The sequence below is a fragment of the Phymastichus coffea genome, unplaced genomic scaffold (assembly GCF_024137745.1).
Source record: "Phymastichus coffea isolate CEN01 unplaced genomic scaffold, Cenicafe_Pcof_1.1 PCOF00027, whole genome shotgun sequence".
Classification (NCBI taxonomy): domain Eukaryota; kingdom Metazoa; phylum Arthropoda; class Insecta; order Hymenoptera; family Eulophidae; genus Phymastichus; species Phymastichus coffea.
In genome coordinates, this window is record NW_026706838.1 from 2,781,567 (window position 1) to 2,808,202 (window position 26,636).

The window sequence follows — 26,636 nt, forward strand, 5'->3', positions numbered from 1 at the left end:
TGTGAATACAATTCACATCATGTATGATTTTTTTGTGAATATTAATTTTTCCTATTGTTGAGAAATAAATTTTTTTTTATAAAATTATTTATTATAGCCTTATTAATTATAAATCCGAAATTCTAGTGACCTATACTAATAATATAATTTAAAGTAGCATGAATTGTGTATTTGAATAGATACTGATAAAAAATGAATTATTTTTGCATTGAAAACTTAAAAAATGGTTTTTTCAAAAAAGGCCCAATCATCGATTTTCGTTTTGAGCTCAAACTGCTCAGGAAACATCCTAAAAAGATACCCTGTTGGAATTTTGAGAGTGCAAGGACCTTCGATTTAAACCTACTTCAGGACCGCCGTGATACATCACTACACTCGTGAGACCAAAGAATAGTCTAAACAATGGGTTACCAAGGGGGAATCTGCTCCGAAAAAGGCGAAGACAATTCCTTCGGCCGGGAAGATTATGGCGACTGTCTTTTGGGATTCGCAAGGAATAATCTTCATCGACTATCTGGAAAGGGTAAAACCATTACAGACGAATATTATTCATCGTTATTGGATCGTTTGAAAATCGAGTTGCTAGAGAAACGTCCACGATTTGCCCACAAAAAAGTCCTCTTCCACCACGACAATGCGCTAGCTCACGCCTCAGCAGTTGTGGCCGCAAAACTGATGGAGATAGGGTTCCAACTCGTTTCACATCCCCCCTATTCTCCAGACTTGGCTCCGTCGGACTACTATTTGTTCCCTAATATGAAAAAATGACTGGCGGGAAAAAGATTTTATTCTAACGAGGAGGTGATTGCAGAAGCGAATGCCTATTTTACAGACTTGGACAAATCCTATTATTTAGAAGGGAGTAACAAACTAGAGCAGCGTTGGATAAAATGTTTAAGCCTAAAAGGATACTATGTTGAAAAATAAAAAAGATTTATTAATAAGAATTAAGCAGTTTTTATTTTTGCAGGGACTTCTCAAACGACCTTCGTATCTATGAATTATCAAGCTGATCAAATAGTTGACATGATAATATTTTTAGGGTAATGTAATGGTAATTATCGCGTAGCAGTTAGACAGCACACTGAGTTGCATTTACAAAGGAGACATTCTTTGATTTGTTAAGTTTATCAAGCCTTGTTCTGCTTAAGACAACTATGACATTTCGCGATCAGACCATTTTTTAAGCTTTTTACCTTGATTTAACCTTATGGAGGTTACAAAAAATATATTTTAATAACGGTTTTGGATGTAAAATTTCCCGCTCCATCCTACTTCAACATCAGAAATAGGGATTCTCATTAAAAAAAATATTAACTTTGAAATGGCTTTGAACAATTATCTCAAGGTCAAATTAAAGTTGAACAAATGTTGATCCCCATCGGCACAAACAATTTCTGTTTAAACCATTTTTTTGTATCTGGCTTGCATTGAGAGATATTTGGATAGATTGATATGAAACACCGTCTATATTAAGAGAATTCTGAATATTTATTAGTATTTAAATGAGTGGCGATGTGTGTGATCGTGAGCTGAATAGAAAGGAGAGTAATTGAATTCCTCCTAGCATAGAGTATAGAATCACTGAAGATGATTAATATGATTGATAAGGGTGAGGTGAGCAGGAAATAATAGTATGAGTTTTCTTAGTTTTTTTATTATTTAGTTTACAATTAACTCCCGAGAGCAAGAATGAGCGACTTGCGCGCTTGCTGGCTGGACCAACAGTGCTGGTTCTTTCATGCTCTGCCTCGCTCGGCGGAATCCTTCCGCTAGAGGCGCTACAGGTTTTCGGCAGGCAATGTTAGGGAAACTAACCGAAGATAAGATCTGCCAGCAGTCACACATGTCGCTCAAACTTTTACAGCACTATATAACTTATCTAATACCCTACTTATCTAATGGTTCATGTGTCGCGCATATGGTTGTCGCTTGGGTCGCAGCAAGCTTGCCGAACAAAAGATTTTAGAAACCAACCGCGGAAACCTTCTACGCTCAGTCCGGACGCGAGTTTCTTCGTTTGCCCCTCCATTCGATCTTTCGCCCTCACTCTCGCTTATCCGCTCCCTTGTCTGCTTGCCTGCCGGTCTAGGGTAACATGTGATTACCCTTCCCGTATTTACGCAACTTACGTAACGCTGATTGTTGCTCAATTCTTCAGCCTCCAGGAGATAACTCCTCAAAGCTGATGGGGCATCACGGCCACGAGTACGCCTTCCAAGCGCTCGCGCACGTCCATGAGCAAGACAAGGAGCGGCAAAAAGACGAGGCATATACATTCAACATCCCGGTTCATTAATTGTAAACAATCGCGCACGAACTCAAGAACGGCTTACGACGCAGGGCTTCGAAGAACCTAAAAGGAATATAATGGGACACGTCTGCGTCACACGTGGCTCGCACTCGTTCATTAACGCTATTGTCACCGAGATCGCTCGAACTCCCGCCCCTCACAACCTTCACGCGCTGGTCAAATTTTATTGCTTTTTCCCAAAATTTGTCGCTTACGCCTCTCGAATACGGTTTGAGGATCTTACTTTCGGCGTTTCTTACAATGATGTAGATAATAAAAGTATTTGTAATGTTCCTTATTTTCGTGAAGCCAATAGCACAGTAATCTTATACTTTGATAGTCAGTTGATTGAAGCTAAAATAAATAGTTTCAAGAGTATAAAAACTCAATTGTAGAAAAATATGAGTGATTTAAAAGTTGTTGTAAAGCAACAGAACAATGAGATTTTGAATTATATAAAAAGAGAGAAGCAGTATTTTCATCATAAGCATCATCATGATGTTGATGTGTTTTGAGGCGAATTGAAGAGCTCTCACGGTTATGAACTCACTAAAGATGGTTAATATGACGTTGATAACAAAAAAATTGATAGTCTAGCTGATCCTTAAAGAAATAAGGATACTGTAAACTTATGAAAGTTGCGAATAGCTAGTGCATCTGACGTTAACACGCTCACGATTGTAATAAATAATATTTAAAAATCTGGAAACAAGATAAGGGCGGAATTGAAAGTGTGATATGAAATTAAAGCAATTATAAAATTAAAAGAAACTAAAAAAATGCAATTGTTCAGACGATACTTTTAGGACCAACGTCTTTTTATCAAGAAACCAAAATTCTGAGTAGGAGATTTAGTGCGAGTGAGCAAGTGTAAGCACGTTTTTGAAAAAGGATTTACTCCCAACTGGTCTATAGAAATTTGTACTATTCAGTGTATTTTGAGAACAAAACCTATAACATATTATTTGATAGATTAATTATTAAGAATATCCCATTGTTAGAAATTTCTATTAACAACGACATATGCCAATGATTATCTGGTAGAGTATGTATTATTGAAAGAAGGAACCCTTGCCGAGTGTTTGCCTCCGATTTTTATATAACTGTAATATTTTGTAGAATATAAAAAAATAAAAGAGACGTATTTTCTTTATTGGAGGAGAAGCGTTTTAGGGAGTCAAAACAGCCCTTAAAAATCACCCTTGAAAATGAACTTTTCTTAATATCTCTAAATAAAAACTAATGTTTTATGTCATTCCAACGCGAAATTGTTTGTTATATGATAACAGTTTTATGACAAGTATTTGTACTCCAAAGAGTTGCAACCCTTACTTTTTTTTATTGTAAAAGTGAAAATTTTTTTTTACAATTTTTCGAGTACCAACTTTTCAAAATTGCTTAAATTAAATTAAAATATATTATTATTAAATTTTAATCGAGGTGTTTCATGACTTTCATAAAAAAAATATAATTGTAATATTAATTAATTATCTTTCATATACTGTCTTCATTTACTTCATAATCTGTCTTATGAAGATTATTTGTATACTATGGAGTTATAACTCATGCATTTTTAATTAAAAATATTTTTTTACATGATAACCTACAAAAAATTTATTTTAAATAAATTATAATATACTATTGTGAAAAAAATCCAAATCTATTGGAAATAAAAATATTTTATCTGCAAATTTTTACATGTAAAACAGAAAGTTAAAAAAATAAAAATAAAATTTAACTTTAAAGAATATAAAATATACACATTGACGTAACAAGCTATAAAAAATAGTAACAATTTCAGAAAGAAAAATCTTAATTTATTTCAATAATTAGTAATTCATAAAAAGATCATTTATCAATAGAAATTAAAATAATTATAACATGATCTTCTTTTACTTATGCGAGTGTAAGCAGGTTTAACAATCATACAACTTTAATTGTAAAACATGTGTAATATTGTTAGTTATGGTACATAGTTTGTACAATAATGAAATACTTCGAAATAATGTTCAAGGCATAAAGATTTCCGACACCATAAACATCTCATAATAGTAACATTTTTACATCCAAGTGTCTTACATAAAACTTGATCTGCTTGTGTAAATCTAAATTCAATAAAATATAAAAATGGATAGGTTTTTTGTCTATATGTCCACTTTTAAGCCAACTTTACTTAAAACGATTGAGATATCCAGGTGAAAACAGTTGATTGTGAATGAGTGCTTGTAATTTTATAACATCGTTTCTTAAATGTAAATATAAATGTTCATTTAATATCACACTATCGGAGGAATGCCTTACAAAGTTTTACCAAATTCTAAAATCAAAAACATCTAAAGGTTGTATCTTTGATGTTGTACCTTTGTGCAATTTTAATAGATGGATCTGTTTATCTTTGACAGTAGATTCTCAAACAGCTTTTGGATAATATCCATGGATCTATTAGAAGTACATTTTAACTATCCACATTACGATAAAGAGCTTCTTTCAACCATGTTTGGAAATGTTCTGCAAATATAATGAATACTTAGAAAGTCGTATAAAATCAGTATTTTTAGACTACAGATATCTTTAGTCAATTTACCAGATTTTAATACCATCACGTACACATTAGATGGTTTAAGTACATTTTTTAATATTATCAATCCAAAATCATCCTTGGTTTCCTTTATAACTAAAAAAGGAGCGAAAGTAATTTTCCTACAGCAATTATTGTCGATTGTATCTTATAGCTGTGAATTATTGCAGAAATTGATTGAACAACTCACTCAACTTTTACGTTCCTTCTTAGGTTAATGTTAATTTAGAGTGAATTTTTAACTCAAATCTAATTTGATTAGAGTTATAGATATTATCTTCTTCATACTATTATGTGACGGATCATACATTGCAATGGTAGTCGATTCGATCAATCGATCCGTTCGCGATTCGGTAGCACTCGCGATGCTAGAGTGAACGTCTACGAGAGAGAGGGGCGCGCGAGAGCTCAAAGTTTTCAGTTAAGCCTCAGCTGTTATTTGAGAGAGTACCGCCAAATTAGTTTCACTGTGTTTCGCCGTTTTGCCAATAAAAAGTTGTTTTTTGAGATATTCGAAACGTGCGTGAGTGAGCGCAGAGGCAATCACAGCAGCAGCAAGCGTATAGTAGCATTAAGTATAGCAACAATAGCTTGGAAGCGAGCGAGACAGCGCAGTTGGTTCATGAGGAGCACCAACAGTCAATTTGCCTGAACAATTACGGCTGATCACCGTAATTGCACCGCAGGGTAAGTGCACCTCCTTTTTTCTGCGCGACAAAATATTAACGAGAATATTTTGTTTATCGCGACTGTTATTTTTGTATTCGTGCCGAGTGTTAGAATGTTTCACGGTAGAATTTCGAATTCTCTCTCTCTCCCCCCGTATTACTGTTAATCATCCATAATAAAAAAAAAATTGTTAATCATTGTAAATCCTATTCTCGTGCATGTTAGTTTTTCGTCCCATCAAAGACTGTAATTTTCTACTCATAAATGATATTAACTTTATTCGTCGCATTACGTTATTTCGTTTCCTATTAGCTTAACGGATCTATCACCGGTTAAATTTTAAACCGATTTCATCTACGGGATTAGTTGGAATAAGCATTAGGTCACACACACTTAAGATAGATCGAGTGTCAAAAGTCAGGTAACTTAGGGTGAGTTTAATTCTGTTGGAAAGAAGACATCTAAACAAAAGTATCAAACGTAAAGGCGAATACACGTATGATCATACTTGTTTAACGGAGCGGCGGTTAGCTCTACATCGTGGGATTTCGTTCTTTAATAAACTCCGTTTGTACTAGCTAATCCACCCCGTTACATGGCGCCCAACTGATATTCAGACCCGTTTTGTGCGAATAGGATTGTGCGTCGAAGGTAATCGACGCACGGGAGAGAGAGAGACGATTGCGCGAGCGCTTAGGAAGCTTTGAGCGGGTGTTAGCATGAGATAGTGAGCGGTGCGCCCTCTGTAGGGGAAAAAGGGAATCATTTCGACTTTTTTTGTATAAATTTTAATATTTATTGTAAATAAGGGTCGAAAGCGGTAATAATTAATAGATCGAAGTGATTCCAAATCGTTGTTTTTAATTATCAGATGCTAGCCTATTTGAGCCACAGTTTAGTGGATAAATGGGGACCGGAAGCACCTGAGCAACGATATAAGCAGAGAGCGCGACCCAAGTATGCAGCCCAGAAATATTAGCGATGCGAAGCAAGCAAACAGCGGACTCCAACCTTAGATAGGATATTTTTCTTATTATTAGATAATTTGCGGGGACTGCACACGCTCATAATCTCGCGAGTTTGCGCCTTGAAAAGAAGGCAGTAAGGGTAGTTACATTAATTAGTGTATACCCCGCTCATACATTGGATGATAGGAAGCGGTAGTGGTCGAATAGGTTGAGATTTTAAACCTCGACCACATCCTACACCTGTGCATAGGCAAGATTCATCCAGCTTCATCCAGCAGGCGGCTAGGCTAGGGAGATGGTTGCTGGATGAGTATACAGCGTCGCAGATTTTGAGGAGACCATACGTAGTGAAGGGTGGTGGGGCGCAGGAGGCGCATCCGACAAGCGTGTCTTGATCTGCGACGAGTTGGAAAACCTCAATGCAGAGGAGCACAGTGACCATCCTCTGAGACTCATCAACAGGGAGGGAATAACCTTGACAAATATGTCAAGGACATTCGCCTGCCTGAACGAGGACTCGGAGATTGAAGCCAGCCGCCTAGAAGAGGATGAGCTCCAGAGGGTACTTCACACCCAGGAATAGGAGGAGGGGGAGAGAAGAAGGAGCAACCCGGATCTAAGGTCGCAGGAGTCCTGGAGCCGGAAGGAGTTCCAAGGAGAACTATCCTTGAGCGAAGCCTTTTGGTATATAGAGTACCTGAAAGAGGGAATCGACCGCAACCGCAAGCTGATCAGTCGGATCCTAGAGACCCTTCAAACTCTCCAGGGCATACAGGTGTGTGCGGAACGAGAGGCGTAGGACATGCGCCAAAGAATACGAGAGCTGGAGGACGGAATACATGAAATGGCCGATGCAGCCCGTTATTCCCAGCGTGACTCGATTCAACCGCGCCCCAGGCGCAATGTGGACTTCCAGGACACATTCACCTGCCATTACGACTCTGAGATTCTGGGAAGCTCACCGGCTTCTCCAAGACCCGTACCCAGGAGAAGGGATGTCACCCCACCGGAAACCCTCCAAAGAAGAGGAGGCGAAGAGGATCCTGGGGATTACGGGAGATCCGTACCAGTTCGACAAAGAAGTTGAAGAGGATCGTTTGGCACCGTTCCCCATCTATCCTCAGGGCTCTCTACAACCAGAGATGTGGGAAAAATTGTCCGCGGAAGGAAATTGAGATTTGCGGATAGTAGGGCATAGAGCGTGGACACGTTTCTGTCGCGGTTAGAAGACCTGCGCGTGGGCGCAGGACTAACCGATGATGAGGTGCTTTGTTCAATATCAGAGATCCTCGGAGATAATACGAGGACCTGGTACGATAACAACAAGCACCAGTGGCTCAGTTACGCCGAATCCGTCGCCGACGCCTGAAAATGGTTCGGCACCAGTACGCAACAGAAATAAAGGCTGTTGCAGGAAGCGCACAATCGATTCCAGGGCGAAGACGAATTAGTGAGAGACTACGTGTCCAACCTGGTAGCTCTTGTCAATAGATTGGAACCACCAATGCCCTTGGAGAGGTTATTGGACCTGTTGCATGGAAACCTCCTTTCGAACATCCAGATTCAACTGGGTCGTAGCGAGCTGACATCAATCGCGAGTTCAACAGGAGAACGACCGAAGTATAAAATACTTTGTCTTACGGTCGGCGTTTACGAGTATTCACGGACTCAAACTCGACGATCTTTCCTCAGCACGCATACCAACCGAGCAAAAGAATGGCTGGTAATAAATCTCAAACCGCTGCATTAGCCAGCGAAGGGAAGGGGCGTGCAAAGAAGGAGGGAGATCCGCAGCGCGAACAGGGCGTGGAAAACCCTGCCAGGAGGCCCACCGAGTTGGTAACGGTATTGGCTTATACGAAGATGGATCTGATAAGAAGATAGAGGAGCGTCTGGAGGGCATAGAGAGAATCCTGCGCAAAATGGCCAAGGAAAGGCAGGACAGCCCTCCTGAACAACGCAAAAGCCGATGGTGTGGGAGAAGGAGGAATTCTCATCCTCCTAGGTCTCCTGACGAGCGGGGAGAAGGACAGAGGCGAAAGATAGACTTCACGAAGCCTCTTCACTGTTCCTCTTGTGGCAAATTGGTTTTGAGCCCCAAGTTTTGCGCAGATTGCAACAAGAGAAACGACAAGGAGAACGATGAAAAGAGGTCATCTTTGCGCTTCCAGTAAGTTTGACATCTCGCCGCGGGTCGTCGACTGGAAAGAGCAAGTTGTCGGTGACCCAAGGATCCAAACAGGTCGTAGGAGAAAGATCCCGGCTATATCAAACGAGCCCGGGACCTAGCAGAGCAATGGAGCAGAAGGCGATCGAGCCTGATGCCAGCCCTCGGCAGAGAAAGGGGTGGTCATCCTGGAAGGATCAGGTGGCCACGTGCAAGTTGTGAAGGAGGGAGAAGACTCGATAGATATGAGGATCGAGTAACCCGAAGACCTGAAAGATTCGGATCCCTACACAAAAAGCTCCCCTGCCGAAGGAATCCACAAGTAGGAGCAAGCCTATCGTCGTAGCAGCAGTGGAAGGGAAAAAGCCGCTGAGAAGCACGACGAATGTTCTGTTTCTGACAGAGTGCGAAAGGAAATGCACGGGCTGGTCAAGGATATGCTGGAAAAAGATGTAATCGAACCAGCGACCAGCGGATGGTCAAGTCTACTGGTGATGATAAAGAAGGCTGATGGAAAGTATAGATTCTGCGTGTATTACCAAAAGGTAAACGCAATAACCAAATCAGATGCCTATCGTTTGCCATATATGAATGACATCCTAATACGGATAAGGGATGCCAAGTTGATATCCACGCTGGACTTAAGCAACGCGTACCATCAGATTCCCCAAAAGGAAGAGTCGCGTCCGACATCGGCGTTTACAGTACCGGGGTTGGGGCATTTTCAATTCAAGAGGATACCGTTCGGACTGTCATACGCGGGGGCGACCTTCCTGAGGTTGATGGATAAGGTGATAGACCCGGATATGGATCTATTCGCTTTTGCCTACCTTGACGACGTAATTGTAGTTTCGCCGTCAATTGAGGAGCATAGCAGCACCTGGAAATGGTATTAAAGAGAATTTTGGGTGCGGGCCTAACCATCAAAAAAACCAAAAGCCACTTCTGTAAAACGGAAATAAGGTACTTGGGAGTTCTCGTGAACCAGAACAGAGTAAGACCAGATCCCGAGAAGATACGACCGATACTGGAGTATAAACCGCCTGACGAAAAAAAAGTACGTTTCTCTTGGGAGGAGGAGCTAGAGTGAGCTTTCACGAGGTTGCAGGAGGCGATGACTTCCGCCCCACTACTGCAACCACCCGATCCTTGCGGTCAATTTATACTACAAATTGTCGACAGTGACAATGGAATCGGGGCAGTCCCCACGCAGGATGTCGATGGAGAGAAGCGTGAAATCGAATACGCCAGCCGATTACTCAACAGTGCTGAGAGAAATTATACAGTCTCCGAGAGAGAGAGAGAGAGAGAGAGAGAGAGAGAGAGAGAGGAGAGAGAGAGAGAGAGTGCTTGGTAGTGGTAGGGACCATTGGAAATTCCGGCCGTACATTGAAAAGCATCACATCAAGGTCATCACTGATCATAGTCGCCTGAAATGGCTCCACAGTATGAGAAATCCCACGGAAAGACTAGCGCATTGGACGCTAGCATTGCAAGGCAATGTCTTCGAATTTTGAATATCGAAGGGGAGATCTCAATGTGGTGCCGGACGCATTGTTTAGGGTCTATGAGGAGGAGGGGACTGAATTGAGTTTTATAAATTGTCGGCCGGAGACCACTGATGCCTGGTATTTGCAACAATACCAGGAGTTATGCCATGACCCATACTCACACCTAACATGGAAGGTAGTTGGGGGAAGGCTGTATCACTATCAGCCTGATGAGGACGGTGAACGATCCATCGACAACGAGGAAGCCTGGAAGCTTACGGTGCTTAGAGAGTAAAGGCACCAAGTGCTCTAGGAGGTCCATGATGCTTTGACGGCAGGGCATCAAGGACAAGAGCGTACGTTCTATAGGGCTGGGCGCTTGTATTACTGGCCTAAGATGTATAATCAGGTCAGGGAGTACGTGAAGATTGGCCTGGTATGTCAGCAATGCAAGGTTGAACAACGGGCACTTTGCGGGCTGATGGGTCGTAGACAAGTGTCACGACCCTGGCAGGTGGTGGCCGGTGATATTAAGATAATAAATCATGCCATGAATATATATTTTCTATTCTATCAAAAATTTCATTTTTTTGCTAATTTTTTAAGGAATTGAATATATTCATTTATTGATGGGGATGATTAAACCTGTCTAAAAGAGATAGATTGAAAAAAAAACTGTAGAAATGATTAACCCATTAACGCCGAAAAAGCCAAAAATCTAAACTTTACTTTGCGTTTATTTTTGAAGTACTTAAACATCAAGAATATGTCTAAAAATTACTTACTTTATGTTTTTGGGGTCGCTTTACAAGACTCTTAAAGTCAAAATGATGATTAGATTTCAAGAAAAAAAAATATGGCGACTTTTTTCGAAAAAAGCACTGAAAAATTTGTCGAGAAAAATTTAAAAATCAAATTTTCTATCAAAATAGCATGTTTTTATTCATAAAAAATGAGCACAAGTTTGCACAAACATTTCAAACTTTCGAAATATGACCTATAAAAATTAAAAATTCCAAAATGTACGTCTCAAAATGGCAGCGAATTAGTAATTTCTTTTTCAACTCCAGAAGCGTTTTTCTCGAAAACTAAAGACTAGCGAAAAATTTCTAAGAACAAAAAAGTCTTAAAATCAGTCAAGGAATACTATCAAATTTTTTTCAGAATTTTTGGAGATTTTTGGAGAATTGGATTTTGCATTTTCCAAAAAGTCGAAAATTGTCTCAAAAAAAACTGAAAAAATTTGAGAATATTTCTTGGCCAATTTTAAGACATTTTGTTTCTAAAAATTTTTCGCGAAAGTCTTTAATTTTCAAGAAAAACGCTTCTGAAGTTAAAAAAGAAATTTCTACTTCCCCGCTATTTTGAGACGTACATTTTGGAATTTTTAATTTTTATAGGTCTTATTTCGAAAGTTTGAAATGTTTGTGCAAACTTGTGCTCATTTTTGTTGAATAAAAACATGCTATTTTCGAAACAGTTCTTTTTTCGAAAAAAGTCGCCATATTTTTTTTTCTTGAAATCTAATCATCATTTTGACCCTAAGAGTCTTGTAGAGCGACCCCAAAAACATAAAGTAAGTAATTTTTAGACATATTCTTGATGTTTAAGTACTTCAAAAATAAACGCAAAGTAAAGTTAAGATTTTTGGCTTTTTCGGCGTTAATGGGTTAATCATTTCTACAGTTTTTTTTTTCAATCTATCTCTTTTAGACTGGTTTAATCATCCCCATCAATAAATGAATATATTCAATTCCTTAAAAAATTAGCAAAAAAATGAAATTTTTGATAGAATAGAAAATATATATTCATGGCATGATTTATTATCTTGATGAAAAAAAACCTTCTAGATGGGGCAACACCCCCACAATATGCAATGACAAGTAAAACAAAAAAATCATCGTCATTGCAATGAAAAAATCATAGCAATTTAAAAATGCTTACATTTTTTTTAATTACATAATTTTTTTTTATTGCAATTGACTCTCCAAATGGGTGCATTACATTTTGAATAATTTAATAATTATAGTGTACATTGTATTCTCTATTTAGAAAAATTATTTAATTTTTGAATTTTCAATCAGAAAATATAAGAAATAAAAAAATTCTAAAAATCGTCAATATGTGTCCATGTAATCAATAGGTGGCGCATATTCAATCACAATTGTCTTACTTCACATAATAGATTAAATAAAGGGCATGTGTAGTTGAGAATTGGTTTTAATTTAAGTGTACATTTCAGAACATAAGGATTTAGAATTTAAAATAGCGTATACAGAGTTTTGATTAATAAATTTATAGTGGATGTCACTATTGATAGATTTTATTAATTTTCACTTTTATTTTTAAGTTTTCAGGATTAATATTTCTGGAGTTATTTAATTTTTAAATAATGCCTGTTACTATGTATCTGGGTTGCAAAACTTCAAAGCAGGTTAAAACAGATGTGTTTTTGCAATTACAAACATGTTGAATATATCGACAACAATAAATAATATTAAGTAAAAATATAATACAAAAAAAATTATTAGATCTCATTCAAGATGTTCCACCTAATAGTATGATTTGTAAATCTTGTTATAACTAAATTTCTAGTAACCCACTTATTTCCATAGAACATGATACTCCAAATTTTAGTACTTACAAGAAAGGAAATAATTATTTTGAATATTGTACTTTTGGCTGCAAGCAAAAATACACGTTGATATCGGATCCTAAATCTATCCAACATAATCTTTTAATGGACTATAAATGCCTTGTTTATCACGATTTTCGTATGTGCAGTAAAAATTTGGTTATTGATAATTATGCGCTTTCGGTTAACCAAATAAAAAATCACGTTCCAGATAGTAGGTAAAAAATTATGAGTGATTCAATATACGACTATTATCACGAAAATTCGAAAAACTAGAGATATACTGTTGATATTAATCATTTGGCCTCAATAAATGAAGTAGATTTCAAATGGTTGTGATGCTTTCAAATGCTTGGTTTAGTGTTGATAAAAATCAATTTAATAATATTTGTACTTACAAGCGGTGATCCAAATCATATCACGTAGCAACTCTTTTATGTAAATTACTAACTTCTCTTACGAATCAATAGTTAGATTTTTTGTTTGGAGTATGCGAGAAAACTATATCTAACTAAATACTGCAACAGATGATTTACTTGAGAATTTTGTATATAAATTTATTAATTGATATAGTTATGAAGAGTTAATTGAAAATAGTACTAAAATAGCTAAAATCTTATTTGATATTCCTGACGATAAGGATAGTATTATATTTGACGCAACATATCGTTTAGCCCAGAAACCTAAAAACTTTGCTGGTCAAAAAAAATCTGTGGTCAGAATAAAAAAATTTCCCCTATTAAAACCCATGGCAAGATGTACTCCTGACAGATATGTTTTATTTGTGATGGGACCGTACGATACTACTCATAATAACGCTACAATATTGAAGGAATGTTTTCACATATTTACAGATCAACTATTGATCATCGAGCAAGGAGATTTAATATTTATAAATAGAGGGTTTCGCAAATTACTTCCATATCTGAGTGACATAAAATATTTCGAAGCATATATTCCGTGGCTCAGAAATCTTAAAACATTCGATTGTAATATGATCAGATTTATAACTAAAATTAGGTGAACATTGGAGAAAGTTTTGTGACGTCTTAAAAAAATTGTTTGTCATTCTAGCCTACAACTCTACTTTAGAACATGACATTGACAATCTTTTCATTGCTTTTGCAATTCTCAATCCTACTCACAAGCCAATACTTTGTAACTATTATGATAAAAACATAGCACATTTAGTGGTTTCAAGATTAAATAATGAAAATAAATTAAAAACAATTATGAAAGACTTTAATCTTACAAAGGTAACACGGGGTGCTTTTTATCCATGAGTCTCCTGGCTTCTTACGATGAGATACTTTTTGTACGTAAGTCTTCTCGCCTCTCACGATGTCAATTTTATTGGTAGGCTAGTCATTATTTACTTTTGGAATCATTATGGAAACCTCGTATGCATCAGGATTGCGAATTTTGATTTTATTGAATTACCCATATCCAAGGTACCATATTATTGTCATAACATGACTACAGCAACCCACAGTTCAACTCCCACTTTCGCAGGTGCAATAACACAGGCACACAAAATTCACTTCAAAAAAGAAAAATTCTGTTCCCGGAACCAGACTGGTATATCTGTATGTTTTCGGCTGTTTCCGAATCCGATATCCGTTCGCCTCCATTAGGTCAGGTTTAAGGTCATTTGAAGGTATATTTCTAAAAAAGTAGTCAAAGCGATTTAAATTACTATTCCTATATGTTTTTTAGATCACTAAATGTGAATCCCGTGTCTGTTTGTCTTTATAAGGTCAAGTTTAAGGTCATTTGAAGGTCAATGGGATTAATTCTATCAAAAATGATTTATTTACTGCAGACTGTGAATAAATGAAAATTTTTGTAAGGACATTTCAAGGTCTTCACGAGATATATGCTCTCTATTTTGAGCCGCTGGAACGTGCATTTTTTATCTTACTCATACTCTCACACATCATATTTTCATTCCATTTAATCTGGGACCTTCGTTCTACATCTTTAAAATCTGGGTGTAAATATATTCCTTGTTTTTCACTGAAATCTCCAACGTTGTTTGGAAAATCGTCTACGTGGCTGTTCATCATGTGTAATTTTAAGCTCATGCTACATTTCAATCTCTCAAAATTATCTATCATGTTAGATATTATTTCTTTGTAGTCCGTGCTTTTATGATTACTTACTTTCTATTTCAGCATTAGAAAGACCCGGGAACTGATCTCGTAAGTATTGGTAACAAGTAAATATTTGTAATCGCCTTCATTATTCATGAGTCCTAACTTTATATGTAATATAAAAATCAATATCTTCTTCGGATCTATTAACGACTTATTTCATCTCTATTATCCTATTTATAAAGATAACATAGTTTTTTGGTATAGCCAGATTGCTGTTTTAGAATCATTGTGAGGATTTTAAAGTCTCCGCAAACTTGCCATTTGTGGTCATCATATTTCATTGCTGCTAATAGCTTGTTTAAATTTGTATACGATCCATTGATAACAGTTCAATGCGTAACTAGGATGGGTATGTATACGTTAATATTGTGGAGTAGGACTGCTTTGAGACTGCGTTTATTAGAGTCGATAAAATCCTTGATCAGTATCGGGCTTCAATTTGTCAATTAATCCTTTAACATTATTTTTTTTTTCCTGTAAAACATTACCTTTGTCTTCTTCTTCAACAGATTTCTCTCCTTCAATGTAGAAGCATAGTACTCGGCAACATCTTTCGATATTCTCATGATACGAATGAAATCTTTCAGTTATTTCTGTCAGAACAATTAAGGCTGTTTTTCTTTCGGATCTGTTGGAACGTCTTCGTCACTATTATCTTCAGTTTCACTTTCTTCGTTATTGGTTTGATCATCTCCGCTGCCACTTTCTTTTTCGCTTCCATAGTTCTCATTGTCACTATTAGTTTCATTTTTACTGGTATATCTTTCATCTTTGCTACCAAATTTAGTCATATCTTTGTAGTTCGTATCTCTACTATCACCATCGTGCTATTCATCTTAATTTACACCATTTCTGCCGTGATCTATATTTTTTTCCAATATTAGCTTCAATCTCATTTATTTTCTTTCCATCTGAACTGAAATTCCGTTAGTTCGTATGATCCTCGTTAGAAATAACAGGTAGTGTGACACTTGTAACGTTAGCATACATTATTTTTGATTTATTTTTATTGTTATACCCAGTCAAAATTTTTTACGAAAATTCCAATCTTCTCTAGATTATGCTTTGATCCAATGTACTTGTTTAGAAAAATTGAGATATCTCATGTCTCGAGACTTGTCAACGATGAATTATTGTGTTACTGGAAGCATAAATTATGCATCGTATCCAATCATTCCTTTTATTATAACGAATCGCTTGTATATTCGTTATGTCTCTCTCTCCCCAAGAAGCCAGTAACTAATATATTTAATAAACATTATAAATTATCATATCGTTTGAATAGTTACAGCATTACGGACGTCAGCGAACTGGTAAGCGACGCAACTGGCGTACGATAATCGATATCGACTCGCGGCGCGGACCTCGCGGAGAGACGCTTCCTTGCGAAGAGAGAGATACAGTTGGCTTTCGATCAGCGACCGGCTAAGACTCCTCGCACGAGTCGCCACAAGTTTTCCGGCTTTTCTTCGCGAAGAACTAGCGTTAGAAGGTAGCAGAGAATATCGCTACAGCGGGGCTGAAGCAGAGGCCTACTACGGACGATCAGCACCGCTCCTATCAGGGGAGAAGCGTCATCGCCAATTCACCGACGACAAGAGCGAATACGCAACAGAAGCGAGTCCGCTACTTAACGCTCTTGGTCCGCGGGTTAGATTAAGCGTGCAAGCGGCGATACTGTAAGTACCAGGTCTAGCGCTTGTCTTCTCTCTCTATACCGCTCTCTCCTTTTTTTTGCGTTAACTAAGCCGCGCGTTTACGCTCGCCTTTTTCTTTTGTACACGTTGCGCCGCGGCCACAGTTGATACCGGCATTCTCTCTCTCTCCGCGAGTGTGCTGTCGCTTTTGAATATTCGTCGTACTTGAACCGAATAAGTGCGGTTTGCCGTTCGTGAACACCCGGCTCCTGCGAGGCAATTTTGCTGCTACCTGCTTCGACGAGGTTAAGCGCTGTCGCCTCCTCGTTCGAACGGTGCGCGCCGGTTCGCTGTCGCCATTGTGCACAGCTCACAACAGAGCGAGTGCTTGCGCGACCTTAACCGCGTAGCGCGTGCGCAGTTCCGTTCGCTTCATTGTCAAGCTATTGCGAGTTTGTTGCGTTGCGATTAACTTTGTTTATATCGATCGTTTTGATAATATATATTCCTTTGTTGCTAATTAAAATTCACACGCATCCGCGTTTAATCATATTCGAGTGCTTATTGCCCGCTGACTCCCTGTTCCTTGGACTGTAATTGTGTATGCGACTGTACACGCGCGAATCTCTCTTCTTGGACGTCGCGCATCTTCACGCGTAGCCTACGACACTCTCCGCGGGCCAAGCTTTCTGACAGAAAAGGAGGCAAGTGAGCTGCTGGACCCAGGACACCCGGTGCAGGAGTACCGAGCTGCTCTGGAGAGTCACTCATCTACTTTTCCGCGGTTACTTTTATATAGCGTGTCCCGCTCGAGCGAAGCTGAGCAGGAACCCCGTTATATTTTGGCGCCCAACGTGTTCATCGATTTTCGTGTGACTTTGCTGCGATATCCTCTGCGGAAAATTCAGAGAGACGTACGTGTGGTAACGTAAACACAACAAATCGACCAAGCTAGTTACAAAAGCTGCTTGCGATATAAATAGTGTTGAGGAATTCAGAGTATTTACGTCGTACAGACATACTCGGCGAGAAAAGCGTTCGAAGCGAAAATCGCTACCCAAGCGTATATATATATTAATGCGTATTGTCCGAACATTTTCAATTTAAGCGTTTGCGCTATATATTACGTATATAGTTACTGCAAATATAAGCGATTATTTTGAATTTTACTGTGTATGCATGTCAATCCTGATTTATATTATATATCGTCATAATTCATAGCGACTATAACATAATCCATAATTATTTAGAACGCGCATATAAATCAAATAAATTCTAAATCAAATAATATAAAATTATCTAAGAAGAAATACAAGAACCAAATCAAGAGTCATAACAAGAAATAATAGTTAATAATAAATAAATAAAGTATAAATAATTAACAAATTAAATTAAATTAAAGATGGATAACATTAGCGATTTAACGATATTTAAAGATGAAATTGATAACAAAATTAAAGATTGGATAAAATCTTTACCCAGTGACACGTTAAATAACATTTTAAACGACCTTGAAATAGATAATAACGGTTCAATGTATGAGCGCGCTAATAAACTTTACAGGCGACTACAAGGCGATTATTCAACGGATGACTTCATGGAAACGATCGACAATCTAACGCTAAAAGCGAAAGAAAGACGCGATAAACTATGGGTGACGCTGATGCAATCAGAAGTCATACCGGAATCTTTACGCGACGATCTTAGAATTATGGCTGAATTGAATAAGGAAGAAGATTTTGACAACACGGATAACACCAACGATGAAGAAGACAACGTACACAAGGACATGTCGTTAACACCAACATCTAACACGGCACAAATTTTAACAAAGGAAACTTTAATCAACAATACGATCGCGGGGAGCACACATACGGCACAGACAATGACAACAACAAGTTTTGTCAATACAAGGCCGAGGACATCGACATGGGAGAACAGATTAACAAGCGAAATATCACAGACGCCGGAGAAAATGGTATGGTGTTTGCTACCAACAGGGGAAACGCAGCACATACCACAATCTACGGCTAGAGAGCTGAAAAAAGCCATAATTGCTGCGACTATGCTTCAAGAAAAAGTCGATAACATGGAAAACGACTTATCAAGAATGCAAAGCGAGAACGCTAGACTCGAACACAAAATCGAATCTCAGCAACAACAGATAAAGTCGATGTCAGAAACTATCAGTAACTGGAAAGCAACAAGACAGGACAAAAATGTGAATTTTCGTGATACCTACAGTCTTATAGATCCAGAGTACGATTTAACAGTAATTGAAAAGTCAAAACTGAATCCGAATGCAGCTTTGTTTTCGTCAACGAGAAGATCGCAAATAGCTACCAACAGAACAAGCATACTAAGGAATGCAATACCTACTGCAACAGCTAATGCGACAAGTACGCAAGACCTTCGGTCTTGCGGAATGACTTCTACCCCCGCAGCTTCGAGCTGGGGAAGGGGGGTCCTAAGAGACGAAGCGTTTTCGCTCTCGCATGCTACGGGATCGCAACCAACAAATGCAACTCGGCAAGCGACCACTAGTCACGGACTTCCAAATTGGAGAACAAACGCTAACGGCTTCGACAATACACGAATTCAAACAAGAAACCTGGGAAAAACGGTCAGAGACTGGAAGATCCAGTTCTCCAACGACTCGAGTGCCAGTATCGAGGAATTCCTGGACAGTGTAGAAGAAAATTGCTGTTTAGACCGTATCACGGAGGATGAAATCCTGGATTCACTATCTACGCTTTTCAGAGGTCAAGCGCTCCACTGGTACCGCCTCTTGAGACCAACATGGAATACCTACCAAGAGTTTCGAGATGCAGCGCTAACCGCTTATAGCAAGTCACGTCGGTACAGCCGAAACCTGTCGGTGGAAGCGCATTTAAGGACGCAAGGACCTGATGAACCCGTGAGAGATTACCTGTCAGCCCTACATACGATTTTCAGCCGATTTGAGTGACCATGGAGTGTCCTTGACCAAGTGGACTTGGCAATAGATAACATGGTTCCAAGACTCAAGAAGGAGCTAAAGAAGCAGCAACACACCATCGCATCGCTAGCTCAGCTCCTCCATCGAGCGCAAGAGGTGGAAATCGCGGAATTCGATGAACTTTGGAAGCCGCCGCCGTCTCCAGAGCAGAGTTTGCTCCCAGAGGCCGCATATAAGCCGAAGACCAAGACAACGATGAAGTCAAAGGCGAATATCGCTTCAATGGCGGAAACTTCGAGTTTATCAGATGCTGAGTTAGAGAAATCTCTCCACAATTACCTACTGAAGAAATACCAGGAGCTTACAGTGTCTTCTCCCAAAAGCCTGCCTATTGCTAGTGTGGATACCACTCCAACTTCAACTAAAGCTGCAGCACGACAGTCACCTACTTCTCCACGAAGAGGATCCGATTCTCGTGACAGAGGGGGCAGGAATGGAGGGCGATGGAACGCTAGAGGTGGTCGAGGAGGTGATCGACTGCCTGGAGGTCGAGCAAGAGTTATCACACCACGCTCAGACAAGAATAAAGATAAAACTCCTGGACCAGACGCAGATAAGTTACTCTGCTGGGAGTGTAGTTGGCCCGGTTATACTAAGGCTACTTGCCCTGAATGCTCGAAAAATGAGCCTGCAAAAAACGCAGACAGGAGCGAGTAGACGGGGTCCCTATCGCTCCCCTGATTCCGAGGGCCTCATCAACTAACGCCGACTCAGGAGACCGTCAGGCACAGCAATCAGCGAAAGTCGTCCGTTCGCCGGCACAGAACGATCAAGCGATTACGCTTCTGTCAGACCAACGTACTGCGACGTGCGCTTTAGTTGAAACGTACCCTCGGTGGTGGCTACCAGTACAAGTAGGCCATTTCACGTTTAGAGCACTTTATGACACCGGTGCATCTCGGACTGTCTTAAGCCCCATTGGCCTTCAAATAGCTGCGGCCCTGGATCGTCCGGTCACATTGTACGACGGCCCAGGAGCGCGCGCTATCGATGGACATTACGTGCCCATCATTGGCAGTGTTCAATTACCGTTTTCGGTCGCAGGAGCGTCTTATACGATAGATGTCCTTATTTTAAGCGAAGCCGAGTCTGAATGTACTCTAGGAGGAGACTTCATTCGTGCGTTTTCCGCTTGTCTTGATCCCGAGACGAATACCTTACGGGTAAAAGGGTGTGATCAACACGTGTCACTTACCCTCTCGTCTTTGAGCGTTGATAGTCCGCTCGCTCTGTCCGCACTTGGTATTGCAGAGATTACTCCAGAGCAACGAAAAGGGATCGACCGAGTAATTGAGGAGATACTGCCGGAATCAAAGAATGGCCACATTGGATGTACTTCATGGATTTCCCATGACATTGACGTTGGAGATGCCCGGCCGATCAAGCAGAAATACTATCCTGTTTCGCATGTTATCGAAATGGAGATGCATGCGCAGGTATATAAGATGCTTGAGGCGAAGATAATTCGGCGTTCGAAAAGCGAATGGTCGAGCCCTGTCGTTATGGTTAAAAAACCAGACGGTTTGTATCGCTTTTGCGTAGATTTTAGAAAGGTCAACGCAGTGTCCAAGGTTAGCGCATATCCGCTTCCCTTCATGGACGTGATTCTGCGAAAACTGCAGCACGCTAAGTACATTAGCGCTCTTGACTGCTCAGGGGCCTTTCACCAGATCCCTCTTACGGAGCGATCCACGCCGATTACAGCATTTACTGTTCCTGGCCTCGGGCTATTCGAGTTTGTGCGAATGCCCTATGGAGTGGCTGGAGGACCAGCTACCTTCCAAATGCTGGCAGATATGCTGATACCGCCTGAGATGGAGCCCTACGCCTTCGCATATATAGATGATTTGATCATAGCCACCGAGACCTATGATGAACATCTGAAATGGCTTTCGTGTATCCTTAATCGGATCAAAAAGGCGGGCCTAACCATCAACTACAAGAAGTCGCGCATTTGTATGACAGAAGTTCGCTACTTAGGCGTTTTAGTAAACAAGGATGGGACTCGTCCTGATCCCGAGAGGGTTCGTCCTATTTTGGACTATCCGCCGCCACAGAATCTGAAGCAATTACGCAGATTCCTTGGCATGGCGTCATGGTATCGGAAGTTCTTGCCCGATTTTGCGAGCATAGCGGATCCGCTTACCTTATTAACCCGAAAAAACACTAAGTACGAGTGGACTGAAGCGCAGCAAGACGCTTTTGAGCTCATCAAAGGACAGATCGCCACTGCCTCAGTCTTGGCACGGCCCGATTTCGCGGCCCCGTTTATAGTCGAATGTGACGCAAGCGATTCAGGACTGGGCAGCGTTCTCCTACAACACATTGGAGAAGAAGACAGAGTGCTTTGTTTTGCCAGTCGAGCACTCAGCGCTACGGAGAGGAGGCTCTCAGTAACAGAAAAAGAGTGTCTCGCAGTAATTTGGGCGATTGAGAAATTTAGGCCTTATATAGAAGGTTATCATTTTACAGTGATAACCGATCACTATAGTCTGAAATGGCTACGAGATTTGAAGCATCCGAACGGTAAGCTCGGACGCTGGTCGCTGATCTTACAGTCGTACAGTTTCGATATAGTGCATCGCAAAGGAAAGTTCAACGTCGTTCCAGATGCCTTATCACGGATGTACGAAGAAGATGGCACGACTACTGTCGCCGACTTAGCATCGCTCTCAGCGCTAACTCCAATCAAAGACCCTTGGTATTTGAAATGGGTTCAAAAGGTTCGAGAGAATCCAACCGAACACCCATATTGGAAGTATAGCGGAGATAAGCTATATATCTACAAGCCGGATCCTCTTATTGACGATCTGATGGGCGCGGACGAGGACGCATGGAAACTAGTGCTCCCGCGAGAACGCAGAGCTCAAGTGCTTGTAGAAAGCCACGATAGCCTGCGATATGTAGATAGCCACGATAGCGAGCAGCGCTGAAATATTATTGGCCTGGCATGAATAGAGACGTAGCACATTACGTCCGTAATTGCCTTGTCTGCTAACAAACCAAAGTGGAGCAAGTCGCTCCTGCAGGTTTAATGGGAAGGCACATAGTCTCTCGGCCATGGGAAATAGTGGCAGGCGACACTATGGGCCCTTTTCCAAGGTCAGCGCAGGGTCACGAACATCTTCTCATTTTTGTTGACCTCTTTACTCGCTGGATAGAGTGCATTCCATTACGCAAAGCTAATGGGAAAGCGATCCGCCGCGAGTTAAAGGAGCGAATCTTTTTGCGATTCGGAGTGCCCGATAAATTTTTATCGGATAACGGTACGCCGTTCAAAAATAAGTTGGTGGATGAGTTCTTGGACTCATTCGGCGTAACGCATAGCACGTGCGCGCCGTATTCTCCTAAGAGCAATCCGACGGAGAGAGTGAATCGCACTATCAAGACCATGATTAGTGCCTTCATTCAAGAAAATCACACCACCTGGGACGCGCACATAGCGGAATTCGCTTTCGCTTACAACACTGCGATACATGAAGCGACGCGCGCTAGTCCAGCTTTCCTTAATTACGGGCGGCACCCTGAACTTCCCGACTCCAAGAAAAAAAGGGAAGATAGAGACCGAGTCCGTAACCTTGAAGCTGCGGCAGTGGAACACTGGCACGCAAGGATGGAGAAATTGGATGATTTCCGCGCCGTCGCTAGGGAAAACACTCGGATTGCGCAAGATCGTCAACAGAAGTATTACAACCTAAAACGAAGAAACGTAGAGTATTGCATTGGAGATAAAGTCTGGGCTAAGAACCGCCTACTCTCTTCAGCAGCGATGAAAATAGCTGCTAAGCTGAGCCCGAAGTTTGCGGGACCTTTCGTCGTGACTGCTCGTCTAGGCCTGAACTCATACCAATTGAGCACCGAAAAAGGCCACGATGTGGGTAAAGTTGCCGTTTGCGACTTACGACCTTGCCACGACGAGGATCAATGTCCGGACGCGGACAAAGAAGTAGAAGAGGAACCTAAGTCCGAAGAAGAGTTTGATCTCAACGATCTGTTTTCTCCAGTACCCGTCGAGAGCGTGTCTAAACCGAATAGGTCGGAAAACTGCGAGACGAACTCCGAACCGCGGAGAAAACGTGGCCGACCGAAAGGTAAGAAGAAGCTCGCGTTGCGTGCGAATCCGCCGTCACCGAGACGACTCCGTTCCAACCGAAATTAAGCGACCCAATTGCGCCTTATTTTTGTTTTTTTTTCTTGCTTTGTTTTGCTTATGTTTTTACTCGATCTACTGCCTTTTCAACTTCTGCTTTGCTGCTTTACTCCATCGCTCTCTAGTGCTTGATCTTCTTCTGCTTGCTGGGTCATCTTGATAGCTCCAAGAGATACTACAGTTACCTTGGGATTTTTCAGATGGAATCTGCGCAGCAGAGCGCCGAGGGAGAGCCCCAGCGAGTCGTCGCTCCGGCTGAAGGCGCTGTCGCTGAGGTCGCGGTCGCTGAAGACGCGGTCGCCGAAGCCGCGGTATGCGTCGAAGTAGTACCCGACGAAAGCGAGAAATCGCTGAGCGCTGAGGCTGCTGTCCCCGGGGGAACGCTTGAAGCGACCGGGGAAGAGACCCTCGACGTTGGAGTCGAGCCCGCTTCTTCGCCTGAGCTCCTCCGACTAGCCCCCGAGGCCGAAGCGTCCGACGAGCGAGTGAGGACGCCCGACGAAGAGGCGAGCACTGAGGGAGGCTCAGAGGTTGCCGCGGACGCCGCTTCGTCACCGGCCCAGGACGACACCGAGTCCAGCGACGACGCTCCCTACCCCGTCTATGGGCCAAGGGCCCTCGAAGAGGCCTGGAAGGAACTCTTCCAGCGGGTAAAAGGCGCCCGTGCTGCCCGTATCGCCGCCAATCTGAAGGAGATCGCCGTCTTTACGGAAGCGGCGGACTTCATCCGCGTCGTTGGCCCCGAGGCAAGGCGGGTCGCTGGTGAATACGCTGCGAAGATTCAGCAGGAGCTGGATTGGAACGCGTACGTCGCTGACGTCCGTACCGACTGGCTGGCGCAGCGCATAGCCGAGGAGGAGAAGCGAGCGCTCGCTGAGGCCGTCGAGGCCAAGCTGCGGGAGGTGGACGACCTTCGTGCCCAGATGAGGCAGCTGGATCGCTTGGCGGTGGATCCCCGTCGCCACGCGCTCCGTATCTGCCAAGCCGGAAGGCCCTGGGACACGGAGTCTACCTCTGACCAGGCGGGACCGTGCGCAGAAATGGTCGTCGCCCAGGCTCCGGCCAGGCCTGGAGGACTGACTCAGAGCTTTGCGCGGGGCTCCGTTAAACGGCCACCCGGCCACGTGGCCCTCAAGAACGCGTTCCGCACGGAACCCTGCGGAAAGTGGGAGGGACCACGCGACGACCTCATAGGCGTGAGGTTCTGCCGCATGTGCGGCCTAACTGGCGTCGCTCGCTCCACGGACTGCCCGAACTTTTCGCTCCACCCGCTGTGGTTATCGGAGCAGCAGGCGCAGTACGCCTATACGGCGAATGAGCTGCGCGCCCATAAGGGCAGCAGATAAGCGTTACGCCTAGCGTACACGCTAAAAGCGAGTTTCGCTACCACATTTTTTTTTTCTTTTCCTCTTCCTCTCTTTCGTATACTTGATTGTTACGCGGCGCGCGTAACGCTAAACGAGGGCTGTGCCCCTAATCAAAAAAAAATAATATAATGTATTTAATTGTTTCACCTTTTTTTTTATTACATTTGTAGCGAATAAACGCCTATTTTTGTAAGGGAGAGAATTACTCTAACTACCTTGCCCTTCCTATCCTTTTGTGGTTGCGCTTGTTCTGCCCCAATATGATGGCCCGCGCTTTAAATTTTCCCTAGGAGGTAAATAAACTCATATGCATGCAGAGAGAGAGACTAGGCTTCGATCTGGTACCCACTGGCAACCAGCGTCTGGGGAAGGGGGATATAACGAATCGCTTGTATATTCGTTATGTCTCTCTCTCCCCAAGAAGCCAGTAACTAATATATTTAATAAACATTATAAATTATCATATCGTTTGAATAGTTACAGCATTACGGACGTCAGCGAACTGGTAAGCGACGCAACTGGCGTACGATAATCGATATCGACTCGCGGCGCGGACCTCGCGGAGAGACGCTTCCTTGCGAAGAGAGAGATACAGTTGGCTTTCGATCAGCGACCGGCTAAGACTCCTCGCACGAGTCGCCACAAGTTTTCCGGCTTTTCTTCGCGAAGAACTAGCGTTAGAAGGTAGCAGAGAATATCGCTACAGCGGGGCTGAAGCAGAGGCCTACTACGGACGATCAGCACCGCTCCTATCAGGGGAGAAGCGTCATCGCCAATTCACCGACGACAAGAGCGAATACGCAACAGAAGCGAGTCCGCTACTTAACGCTCTTGGTCCGCGGGTTAGATTAAGCGTGCAAGCGGCGATACTGTAAGTACCAGGTCTAGCGCTTGTCTTCTCTCTCTATACCGCTCTCTCCTTTTTTTTGCGTTAACTAAGCCGCGCGTTTACGCTCGCCTTTTTCTTTTGTACACGTTGCGCCGCGGCCACAGTTGATACCGGCATTCTCTCTCTCTCCGCGAGTGTGCTGTCGCTTTTGAATATTCGTCGTACTTGAACCGAATAAGTGCGGTTTGCCGTTCGTGAACACCCGGCTCCTGCGAGGCGATTTTGCTGCTACCTGCTTCGACGAGGTTAAGCGCTGTCGCCTCCTCGTTCGAACGGTGCGCGCCGGTTCGCTGTCGCCATTGTGCACAGCTCACAACAGAGCGAGTGCTTGCGCGACCTTAACCGCGTAGCGCGTGCGCAGTTCCGTTCGCTTCATTGTCAAGCTATTGCGAGTTTGTTGCGTTGCGATTAACTTTGTTTATATCGATCGTTTTGATAATATGTATTCCTTTGTTGCTAATTAAAATTCACACGCATCCGCGTTTAATCATATTCGAGTGCTTATTGCCCGCTGACTCCCTGTTCCTTGGACTGTAATTGTGTATGCGACTGTACACGCGCGAATCTCTCTTCTTGGACGTCGCGCATCTTCACGCGTAGCCTACGACACTCTCCGCGGGCCAAGCTTTCTGACAGAAA

At 41.9% G+C, this 26,636-nt stretch overlaps 1 protein-coding gene across 1 annotated transcript; it reads left to right on the forward strand.

The window, feature by feature from the left end:
- The first annotated feature begins 22,982 nt into the window (after nucleotides 1-22,982).
- On the forward strand, nucleotides 22,983-23,750 carry LOC131675624 (uncharacterized). The gene has a single exon (XM_058954663.1). It carries the CDS (start codon nucleotides 22,983-22,985, stop codon nucleotides 23,748-23,750), a length of 768 nt encoding a protein of 255 aa, XP_058810646.1.
- The last annotated feature ends 2,886 nt before the right edge of the window (nucleotides 23,751-26,636 follow it).

Excerpts from the sequence above, each read along its gene's own strand:
- LOC131675624 (XM_058954663.1), top strand. The coding sequence starts at position 22,983 with ATGATTAGTGCCTTCATTCAAGAAAATCACACCACCTGGGACGCGCAC.